This window comes from Mytilus trossulus, chromosome 13, assembly GCF_036588685.1.
Source record: "Mytilus trossulus isolate FHL-02 chromosome 13, PNRI_Mtr1.1.1.hap1, whole genome shotgun sequence".
NCBI lineage: Eukaryota > Metazoa > Mollusca > Bivalvia > Mytilida > Mytilidae > Mytilus > Mytilus trossulus.
The window spans coordinates 44,060,302-44,072,581 of NC_086385.1; the positions used below are offsets into that span (position 1 = coordinate 44,060,302).

At 33.8% G+C, this 12,280-nt stretch overlaps 2 protein-coding genes across 2 annotated transcripts in view; both read right to left on the bottom strand.

Moving 5' to 3' along the window:
* LOC134694404 (uncharacterized) overlaps nt 1-4,670 on the bottom strand; it is a 39,788-nt gene extending 35,118 nt beyond the window's left edge. The window contains exons 1-3 of the mRNA XM_063555413.1: nt 4,463-4,670; nt 3,462-3,980; nt 3,049-3,170 (exon numbers count right to left, since the gene is read on the bottom strand). Coding sequence (XP_063411483.1) covers nt 3,049-3,170; nt 3,462-3,980; nt 4,463-4,670 — 849 coding nt within the window. The remainder of the gene's footprint in view (nt 1-3,048; nt 3,171-3,461; nt 3,981-4,462) is intronic.
* Nucleotides 4,671-6,005: 1,335 nt separating this feature from the next.
* LOC134694405 (deleted in malignant brain tumors 1 protein-like) overlaps nt 6,006-12,280 on the bottom strand; it is a 29,459-nt gene continuing 23,184 nt past the window's right edge. Inside the window, exons 22-28 of the mRNA XM_063555414.1 lie at nt 11,626-11,764; nt 10,758-10,948; nt 9,857-9,995; nt 8,778-8,968; nt 7,725-7,863; nt 6,847-7,037; nt 6,006-6,157 (exon numbers count right to left, since the gene is read on the bottom strand). Coding sequence (XP_063411484.1) covers nt 6,006-6,157; nt 6,847-7,037; nt 7,725-7,863; nt 8,778-8,968; nt 9,857-9,995; nt 10,758-10,948; nt 11,626-11,764 — 1,142 coding nt within the window. The remainder of the gene's footprint in view (nt 6,158-6,846; nt 7,038-7,724; nt 7,864-8,777; nt 8,969-9,856; nt 9,996-10,757; nt 10,949-11,625; nt 11,765-12,280) is intronic.

The window sequence follows — 12,280 nt, forward strand, 5'->3', positions numbered from 1 at the left end:
TGGTTCTTTTTATTTCCCTATAACATCAAAATATATAAACATAAGCTCTAACAAACAATTTACGATTTTGACAATACGCACTTAAACAAATAAACAGAACATAACGATAAAATACAACGTACATTGACAAATTCGTGCATATTTATATAATAAGGCAATGCACGGAGAAGTCACAGACTGTCGCGGTATTTTTCTATAGTACTATATTATTAAGCATAAAACTTAGATGTTTTTTATGGCCTCGCAACGAAGTTGTCGGTACCATATAGTTTTACCATTGTCCTGCATTCAAACATTTCGTCATTCTGTCATTCCGAAATTCCGTCATTCCGTCATTCCGTCATTCCGCAACAAACCATTATACGTATTTTTTTTCTACATGCCCTCAGTAATAGGCTGATTTTTTGTTTTTGAGTTAACCATGATGAGTTACAAATCAAGCGCAAGCTTCGTTCCGCTCCACTAATTTACGGGCTTTGGACTTTGAGAAATTGTTGAAAATCACATTTATACGGACTTTTTTGAAAACGCCTTCACATTTTGGGCTGATTTTCGATATGTGAGTAAACCATGATGAGTTATAGATCAAGTAAAATTTTTGTTCCGCTCCACTTATTTTTGCCGAAATTACGGTCTTTGGACTTTAAGCTGGCGTCACACATTCACGATTTTTTTCTACCGTTCTTGACAGGACCATTCCCGATTAAAATTTATTAAAAGTCTGATCAAGATCCTGTGAATCGTGAATGGAAATTCAAATTTAAATTAAAATTTGTAAAAATAATAATTTGATCACAACAATCAGATAGTGTTCAGGAAGCACCGATATTCAACCGTTTCTAAGCGAATAAGTCCGATAATCCCGTTCTGAATCCGCTTCTAATCCGATTTGTATTTTTCGCCAGGTAAAATTCGACCGAGTCTGTCACGACTGCGTCTCGACTCTATCGAATGTAATCCGACTGAGATCAGACAGTGACCAGACAGTGAACCGACGCTGACGGAAGTTATTTGTTCGAAAACTGTCGGCATATTCGGGATGATCAGGTACTGTCGGAACGTAATCCTATCACGGTCCGCTCTATCGCATTGCAAACGGCTTTGTCTGGTCTCAGTCGTATTGTATTCTGTAGTTGTCGGGACTCTGACGTGGGTATCATTGACGAATTTCGTATTAATAACGGGACTGTTTCGGAACGGTTTCGGCAAAAAACGGTTCTCAATCGACAAGATCTGGGTGCAATCTGGACTCAATCGGCAGAAAAACAGCTATGAAAAATTACTCCGGATCATTCCCGTTCCACAGGATACCGTCCAGAATACACAAGACATTGTTCGGTATTCGATCCGATACAGCAGAATCTGTCACGACATAGCCACGATTGTAATCCAATTAGACAAAATCGGCTGAGTTGCCCCGAATGTTACGGGACGCACCTAACTGTCGGGATGCTTTGCCGAACTATTCAGACCCTTCCCGATCCGTAGGAATCTGTTACGAACTAAAACGAATGCGTTCAGACAATGATAGGACATTCCAGATAATTGAGGATACCAATCCGACTTTTTCACTTTTGATATCGTATTGCTGTCTGATCTCAAACGGGAGCAATAATCGGCAATGTGTGAACCCTGCATTAAGAAATTGTTGAAAATCACCGTTATACGGACTTTTTTGTAAACGCCTTCAGATATGGGGCTGATTTTTGGTATGTGAGTTAACCATGATGAGTTAAAGGTCAAGCTTAGTTTTGTTCCGCTTCACTTATTTTCGCTGAAATTACGGACTTTAAACTATAAAATGCAACTTTAAAAAATATTTTTTTTACCATTACCATGATTTATTTGTTGGTACACACAATTTGGCTTTAAAGGAAGTATACTAATCTTATACTAAATGTCATATTTTAAGTGTTAAGTAAGTGGATAATTATTCATAAATTGATGTTCTTCTGATTTGGAGGAAGATCCACAATCATACCATCATGTATTTTTTGTGATACAGAATAATTATCAACCAGGTCTTGGTACCTCCCGGTGATGGAACTTCTATTAAAATTAGCCATGATGACAGTGTACAATATTATGTAAAACGCAGAAATAATTTATATTGTAGTAACAGGGACTTACTATCTAACGAAATATAAATACTGTTCCTAAAATTGAAAAAGGTCGACATACAGTCAATCTTCTTAATCCCTTTTTGTTTTTAGGAGAAGAAAATGAATTTCAATCCAATATACAACGCACAAAAATAGATACAAATAGAGATAACTTATGTTCTACAATTAATAAGAGATCCCTGTTTTAAGATATGACAAATAAAAACAAGATTGTTTTCGAGATGCCGTCATCATATCCTCTCCTGTGTGCAAAAACCTGTATCGCCTAGCAAATGCCGGCGTCACACATTGGCGTTTGGACTAGCGTGCCTTAAACGTACATAGAAGCATAAGTTGCATAAGTTTGAAGTACGTCGCAATACAAAGGTATACATTTGATGAACGATACAACTCGAGGAAATTGTTAAGCAGCATTGACATTTTCATTTAGCTATTGCGTGTGTCTAGCGTATACATGTACGCTATACGCACGTAATACATACGCTACAAGCGCGTTGAAAATGCAACAGATAAGTTTGAGACACGTTCAAGTCAAGTTGTATACGATTCAAGGTCGTTCGACTTTAACTTAAACGTATGTGGGTGTGTTTGTAACAAAAAAAAACAAATAGAACGTCCAAGATACGACCAGGAAGCGTCTCAAATACGTCCACGAATTGTTTTTCCTTCTTAGCTTACATTCCATCTACGTAAGACAAACGCCAGACAAACGCCAAAATACGTTTATTGAACGCCCCATAATCGCATAGTTACGCTTTGCGTACGCCCAATACACGCTTAAAACTCGTTGTGCACACGTTACAGATATGATTGACAGATTGAATGCATCCAAAATTATAAGCATTTAGAAAAATAAAACAGTAAAAACAAATTAAGTTTGCTGATCTGCATATGATTTGAAATGTGTAGAACAGTATAAACTTACTGTCAAGTAGTTGTAACTGTCACCCAAAAAAGGAATTGATGTAAAACATCTTAAGTTATTAGTTGATACGTCATCTCCATACAGTCGTGAATCACCAGTTGGTTCTCCGAATGCTATAAATTCTGGAATATTTTTATTTTTGTTTATAAACATCACATAACTACATGTATACAGCTGTTGTTTTTGTAAAGTACAATGAACGTATTTGTTTCTGAAACTTTGAATTTAGAGTAATATTCCTCTTCTTAATATAGTGCGAAATGACTTGTATCAATGTTGAAAATTTATATTTGTCAACGATCTAATTTCGTTTTTCGATCAAAATGAGAAATGCACGTCTGTCATGTTTTTTTTTCTTAAACTAGTATATGTGTATTTGATAAAATATAAGAAAAGAAAAAACAATATCATACCTGAGGAACGTTCTGCAGCTGATGGTGCATGTGCTATGGTTGTTGATTGTGTAGACGTTGTTGGCGTCACATGGTGAGTTGTGGTGTTTAGTATTGTTGTCTCGTTTGTGGTCCCTAATGTCGTTGCAGCTGTTGATGTTTCTAATGCTGTTGTCTGTGTTGTGGTTTCTAATGTCGTAGCCTCAATTCTGGTTTCTAACGTTGTTGTTGCAGTTGTTGTTTCTAACGTTGTTGCTGCAGTTGTTGTTTCTAACGTTGTTGCTGCAGTTGTTGTTTCTAACGTTGTTGCTGCAGTTGTTGTTTCTAACGTTGTTGCTGCAGTTGTTGTTTCTAACGCTGTTGCCTCTGTGATAATTTCTACTGTTGTTGCCCCAGCAGTAGTTTCTAAGGTAGTTGCCCCAGTAGTAGTTTCTACGGTAGTTGCCCCATGAGTAGTTTCTAATGTTGTCGCTTCTGTGGTAGTTTCTAAGGTTGTTTCTTCTGTAGTAGTTTCTGTTGAAGTTGCCCTAGTTGTAGTCTCTAAGGAAGTTATAGTAAAGTTATATACATCTTTAACTTATTAACAAGCAATATTGTTTAAGCAATATCTATTAGATATTGTAAAAACAGGCAGTTTTGCCATTGTTACTAGTAACAAATAACAAAACTAACGCCGTAAGTTTGTTGTATTTAATAGCATGCAAAGGAAAACCGCAAACTTTCATGTTCATCGAATTGCAAACATATATGATCATATGCATACTTTTGGAAAACTGCATATTAAAAAATCTACTAAAATGCAAGTTTTCTTCAATCCAAGAAAATTGGTACCCACAAAAATAAATTAATCCACATTATTTGAAGTTTGATGTAATGTTATTGTAATAGGTTCTGCAACGAAGAAGACTTAATCACGTCTACGCTGTACTGTTTTGTCATATGCATACATGTATAACATGTATAAAAAGCTATGTAAATTTTTAAACGACTGTTTCAAACGTTTGTTTTTAATATAACCCTACCTTCATCTTCTGTTGCACAGTTGAAACATTCGATGCCGACATCGTACCAGTGATTACAGTGTGATGTATCGATTGAGTATGTGCAATTGATTAATTTATGTTCTACACCAGAGCAATTTATATCATCTAACCAAATGGTTCCATTGCCATCATCCACCAAATGTGAGGGAATCGCCTCTCCGGAACTAATAATAAACGAAGGATACATGGGTTACATATTGAATAGGTTTGGTTCCAAGATTTTTCTTCTTTTCAGTTCTTTAATTTTCAGTTGAATACCTGAAGAAATGTTTAACAATGGTTCTTTTTAAACCCTATTTAGAGGGTAACTTTTTTATTTAAAGTTAATCAATTCAAAATAACATGAGTGTATTGTTAAGTAATTCCATAACTATAAAAATACCAAGCAATTGCTGGAAAATGTGCAAAGTTTAACATTATGAGGACAAAAAGAGAATAGGAATTTGTGTGTGCCAGTGTGACTGGGTACATATAAGTCTAGAGGAACTTAATTATACAACGGTCTGATAAACCATAAACATTTTTATATTTAAATGCACCTAACATCTAACACTTCGTACATTAAGAACCCAGTATTTACACTATACCAATCAAGTTAACCTTATCTTTAAATTTTGTTTAATTCAAAACAGCTATCAAATGTTCAACCAATAAGCAAACTCGATTCTGTAATAAGAAAATATTTGCTATAGGGGGAAATGTGCAGTTATTTATGCATGAAGCTATTAATCAAAACATTCAAATGGTTTCGGGTGATTTGAAAATTGAAGTAATGTCGACAAGAAATAAATTTTAAAACATACGATAATTCGTTAATAAACCGTGGATTCCTTCTAATGATCAATAAAGCGGGTCAAACTATTCTATTTTTTTTATAATTAAAAGTTGTGAAGCCCAATGTTTTCTGTACACATGGGTATTTATAATATCGTATCTTTTCCGAGCAGAAGCAGTCTTTCGTTTTCAAAGAACTATATAAAACCTGTTAAACCTCTAATCAATCAAGATCCCCAAGGGTGACTGGGGTATAGAAATATGGTCACTTGGTCTTCTCCCGACCGGCAGTAAAACGCTTGCCGAAGTGGGGCGTCCGTTTGGCTGTGCGGGATGTATCAAGTTCGCAGTCACATCCGGTCAGAAGGGGAACGTTAAATCCGATGCCTCGTGTGAAGAGAGTGCCACGCTCTTTGCACGTTAAGAACCCTTGCAACAACTCTCTGAGGGGTCCGTAGGTGGCCTGTTGCAAGGCTAAATTTCTGTCCCTATCCAATATACCCTCATTTTCTAGTGGCAGTCCAAATTTCCCCGACCATCATCCTAGATGGCCTCTATTACAACAACCTATCTATTGTATTTATTGTTAACTTGTTCTCGTCCTGAATATGCATGAAATATTTGCCACTGGATGTTAAGCAACCAACAATCAATCAATCAATCAATCTAATCAATTTAGTATAAAATAGGTTAATTCAACCGATTTAATTTCATTGATATATTTGTCATGTTTGTGATTCAGCTTTGATTATAATACACACCAATATCCGAGCTGTCTACAGGCTACTGCTGCATCAACATGACCAAAGTGATTACGACATATTGTTCCCCATTCACCTCTATAATTAATTTCAAGTCGTCCCCTATTCTGAGCAGAACCTGTTATCAAACGCAAACGACCTACAAAGAAAATTCAATCAAAGCAGAGGGTTATAATTTTTAGCAGTTTCTTAAACTTTTTATATTCATATGACACAAATTACTTTTCTGAACTACTAGTATTTTGATAGATTAATTCAAGTAAAGTTGGTTTTCCTGAAGCACTAAATGAAAATTACGTTGACAATCAGAATTATCTTGTTGTCTGGATGCAATATATCGAAATTATATTTAAAAAAATCAAATTAGATATTTAAAACTGCTGTCTTCAAATACTTTTTTAGATACGTGTTTACTTAAGCTTGTTATCAATTTCAATTGTATGCTTGTATGAAATTTAATTGCTTCAATAATATTCAATTTCAAAAATTCATATAATAACTTTTCACAATGATGATATTGTTTAAATAAATATGGTTGAACAACATCTCCGAATTACATAGAAAACACCAGTGCACCCATATAAAATATCTAATATGATGGAAATCAACTAGTTGAAAGAGGCGATGAAAGATCCAAAATGTACAGTTAAACTCATAAATCAATAATAAACTGACAACGCCATGGCTAAAAAAGCAAAAAGGCAAACACACAAATACCAGTAAACAAGTAGTATGAATAAACGATACTGTGTCTTCCTCATTTGTATACAATAGCCATGTGCCTATAAATACGATTGCTTCGAACGTTTAATTGAAATCACATCATACCTTCATCTTCTTCTGGTGGACAGCTTATATAACATTTGACGCCAGCATCATACCAGTGACTACAGAGTGATGTATCGATTGAGTATGTGCAATTGATTAATTTATGTTCTGAACCAGAGCAATCTATTCTATCTAACCAAATGGTTCCATTTCCATCATCTATATATTGATAGGGAATCATCTGTCCGGAACTATAGATAAATGAAAGATACATGGGATATTTCATATTCACTACTTGTCGTTACCATGGATACGGGGTTCAAATTATGTTAAGCACTTTGAATATTTAGTATACTCTTTAATATTTCTGAAGTTATTGTGAATGTTTTCTTCAGATAACTTCTTTTCTATGTGCTGCACCATTCTCTCAATTTCGGACAGGTTGTATCAAAAATTTCTAATTAGACACATACCAAATGGACAACTTTTTTTGGTCCCCATTCCTACCCACCTCAAATATATCACTTCAAAACATCTAATGCAAGCGGGATAAGTGCATGAGCAAACAATAACCCTCTAAACAATATGTGATATGTCATGATCTGTATAACAAGTTTATTGGCACCAAATGTAACAATTTAATGACTTCTATTTATTCATTGTTACTGCGGTATTCATACACTAGTATTCATGAACTCAATTTTGACTGATGTCTTTTTATATTACTTTTAAAAACTTTTCGCATCATATTAAATGAGAAAGCCTTATTTCAAAATTTGCTGTCGAATAAAATCTACCAATCGTTGGATATCTTAGGAACATCGAATTATAAACACTCGATACATCTCATGACTTTGGAATATAATAGGATGAACCTACTGATTTACAATACTAATTCATTGATACATTTGTGATTTTGCTTTTAATGTAATACACACCAATATCCGAGCTGTCTACAGGCTACTGCTGCTTCAGCATGACCAAATCGAGTAGAACATATTGTTCCCCATTCACCTCTATAATTAATTTCCAGTCGTCCAATATTTTCAACGGAACCCGTTATAAAACGCAAACGACCTGCAAAGAAAATTCAATCATAAGAAGAAGCTGCTTTAGTAGTTTAAAGTATTTTTCAAACTTTATATATTCATGTGCAATTTTGCGAGCTATGGCTTATGATCTATTTCTTGCTCTTCACCCTTGGCAGATGGTGTCAACATTTGTGAAAACAATGTTGCGCAATCTATCGGTTGATATAAGCCACACCCATCACGAATACACTATTCTTGGCCAATGGAAGCATGTTGACTCTCTTAAATGTGGAGGTGAAAACACGGAAGCCTCTAGTGACTAGAAACTTTTTGAAGCCACAAATTCAAATGTACGTTGACAAAATCGGGTTTTTACAAAACGATTTGAATCAATCAAACAATCAAAACTGTTGTTTTCTGCAATTACTTTTATCATTATTAGTTATCAAATGTACCAGGATTATAATTTAGTACGCGCGTTTTGTCTATATTAGACTCGTCAGTGAAGCTCAGATCAAAAAAGATATAAAGCCAAACAAGTACAACGTTGAAGGGCATTAGGACACACAGTTCTAAACAGTTGTGCAATTCAAATTTCTAAATTGATTTCATTTGAAATAGATTGTATGCATATGTGAAATTTTCATTGCTTCAACAGTTTTTAATTTTCCAAATTTCATACAAATACTCTATACAAATGATTGCATTTTATGTATAAATATCACGAAACAACATCTTCCAATACGATAGCAAACACCATTGCACCTATATTAAATATCGATTTCGATGGACATCAATTACTTAAAAGTTGACGTTCATACACAATTGTACAGTTATCTTTATAGGTACTGCACTGAAGTAGACCGAATAAATATTACTGTTTTCCTTATTTATATACAAAAGCAACCATGTGCATATAAATACGATTGCTTCGAACTTTTGATTTAAATCACATCCTACCTTCATCTTCTTCTGGTGGACAGCTGAGATAACATTTGACGCCTGCATCGTACCAGTGACTACAGTGTGAAGTATCGATTGAGTATGTGCAATTGATTAATTTATGTTCTGAACCAGAGCAATCTATTCTATCTAACCAAATGGTTCCATTGCCATCATCAATATATTGATAGGTTCTCATCTGTCCGGAACTATAAATAAATGAAAGATACATGGGATATTTGATATTCATTACATGTCGTTACGGAATTAAAATTATGTAAAACACTTTCAATACTAAGTTTGCTGTTAAATATTTCTGAAGTTATTGTAAATGTTTTCTTCAGATAATTTCTCTTTTATGTTCGGCATCATTTTCTCAGTTTCGAACATTTTGTATAAAAAAATTCTATTAGACACATACTAAAATGTTCCACTTTTTTGTATCCCCATTCCTACCCACCTCAAAAAACAAAAAGTTAAAACACTAAAATACTGAACTAAGAGGAAAATTTTGAAAGGAAAGTCCCATATCAAATATATCACTTCAAATCATTTTATGCAAGCGGGATAAGTGCATGAGCAAACAATAACCCTCTAAACAATATATGATATGTCATGATCTGTAAAACAAGTTAATTGAAAACAAATTAAATAAAGGCAACAGTAGTATACCGCTGTTCAAAACTCATAAATCCATGGACAAAAAACAAAATCGGGGTAACAAACTATTACCGAGGGAAACGCATTAAATATAAGAGGAGAACAACGACACAACACCGAAACGCAACACACAAAAAGTTTAATGGCTTCTTTTTTTTCTGCGGTATGGATACACTATTATTAATACAATAAATTTTGACTGATGTCTTTTTATGTTACTTTTAAAAAAATTCGTATCATATTAAATGAGAAATCCTTATTTCAAAAATTTCCGTCGAATAAAATCTTCTTATCGTTGGATATCTATCGAACATCAAATTTAAATTTAAAACAATCGATACTCTCTCATGACTTTGGAATATAATAGGATGAACCAACTGATTTACAATACTAATTCATTGATACATTTGTGATTCTGCTCTGAATTGTTTACATACCAATATCCTAACTGTCTACAGGCTACTGCTGCTTCAGCATGACCAAATCGAGTTGAACATATTGTTCCCCATTCACCTTTATAATTTATTTCTAGTCGTCCTATATTTTCAATGGAACCTGTTATAAAACGCAAACGACCTGCAAAGAAAATTCAATCATGAGAAGAAGTTGCTTTAGTAGTTAAAAGTATTTTTCAAACTTTGTATATGCATGTGCATTTTTGCTAGCTTAGGTTCATGATCTACTTTTTCTTATCACCCTTGGCAGATGATGTTAATATTTAATGATAACAATGTTGCGCAATCTATCGGTTAATTAAAGTCACGCCCATCACGAATACACTTTTTTTGGCCAATGGAAGCATGTTGACTCTCTTAAAAGTGGAGATGAAAATACGGTAGCGTCTAGTGACTACAAACTTTTTGAAGTAGGAAACTTAAATTTACGTTGAAATTTCAACATTTATGCAAGAAATATACACAGAAACTTCTAATCATGTTGATTAAGAACATTTGAATTGTCACTTAATATTGTCGTATGTTTTTCGATGTAAAGACTTGATGCACAATCACAACGTGGCAATTGTTTACCTACATTTCTACATTTACCCGTGGTCATGTTATATGCACTCTTTAAATGGATTACAACTGCGACCAATACAAATCATTACCTCGAGTCTCAAAATTTTCATTTCAATCCGACTAGGGAAGAGGAGGAGAGCGGATTGTAACCCTTTGCTAGCAAAGATGATTTATGTGACGAATATTTATTTTCTAAACTATTTAGTACGATTGATTTGAGTAAAGTTTGTTTTCCTTTAGTACCATTATTCATATACAATAGCCACCATGTGCATATAAATACGATTGCTCCGAACTTTTGATTTAAATCACATTCTACCTTCATCTTCTTCTGGTGGACAGCTGAGATAACATTTGACTCCTGCATCGTACCAGTGACTACAGTGTGAAGTATCGATTGAGTATGTGCAATTGATTAATTTATGTTCTGAACCAGAGCAATCTATTCTATCTAACCAAATGGTTCCATTGCCATCATCAATATATTGATAGGGAATCATCTGTCCGGAACTATAAATAAATGAAAGATACATGGGATATTTGATATTCACTACTAATCGTTCCGAGATTCAAATTATGTTAAGCACTTTCAATATTAAGTATGCTCTTTAATATTTCTAAAGTTATGGTGAATGTATTCTTCAGACAACTTCTCTTCTATGTGCCGTTCCATTCTCTCAATTTCGGACAGTTTGTATCATAAAATTCTTATTAGACACATATCAAAATGAAACACCTATTTTAAGTCCCCATTCCTACCCACCTCAAATATATCACTTCAAAATATTTTATGCAAGCCGGATTATTGCATCATTTTAAAACGGTATGTCATATGTTATGATCTTTAAAACAAGTTTATTGGCACCAAATTTATAAATCTAATGGCTTCTATTTATTCATTTTTTTTCTGCGGTATTTATATACAAGTATTCATAAACTCTATGTTGACTGATGTCTTTTGATATTACTTTAAAATTGTATTCGTATTCATGTCATATTAAATGAGAATTCCTTATTTCAAAAGTTTCTGTCGAATAAAATCTACTAATCGTTGGATATATATCGAACATCAAATTTTAAACAATCGATACTCTCTCATGACTTTGGAATATAATAGGATGAACCAACTGATTTACAATACTAATTCATTGATACATTTGTGATTCTGCTTTGAATTTTTTACACACCAATATCCTAACTGTCTACAGGCTACTGCTGCTTCAGCATGACCAAATCGAGTAGAACATATTGTTCCCCATTCACCTTTATAATTTATTTCTAGTCGTCCTATATTTTCAATGGAACCTGTTATAAAACGCAAACGACCTGCAAAGAAAATTCAATCATGAGAAGAAGTTGCTTTAGTAGTTTAAAGTATTTTTCAAACTTTGTATATGCATGTGCATTTTTGCTAGCTTAGATTAATGATCTACTTTTTCTTATCACCCTTGGCAGATGATGTTAATATTTAATGATAACAATGTTGCGCAATCTATCGGTTGATTAAAGTCACGCCCATCACGAATACACTTTTTTTGGCCAATGGAAGCATGTTGACTCTCTTAAAAGTGGAGGTGAAAATACGGTAGCGTCTAGTGACTACAAACTTTTTGAAGTAGAAAACTTAAATTTACGTTGATATTTCAACATTTATGCAAGAAATATACACAGAAACTTCTAATAGTTAATCATGTTGATTAAGAACATTTGAATTGTCACTTAATATTGTCGTATGTTTTTCGATGTAAAGACTTGATGCACAATCACAACGTGGCAATTGTTTACCTACATTTCTACATTTACCCGTGGTCATGTTATATGCACTCTTTAAATGGATTACAA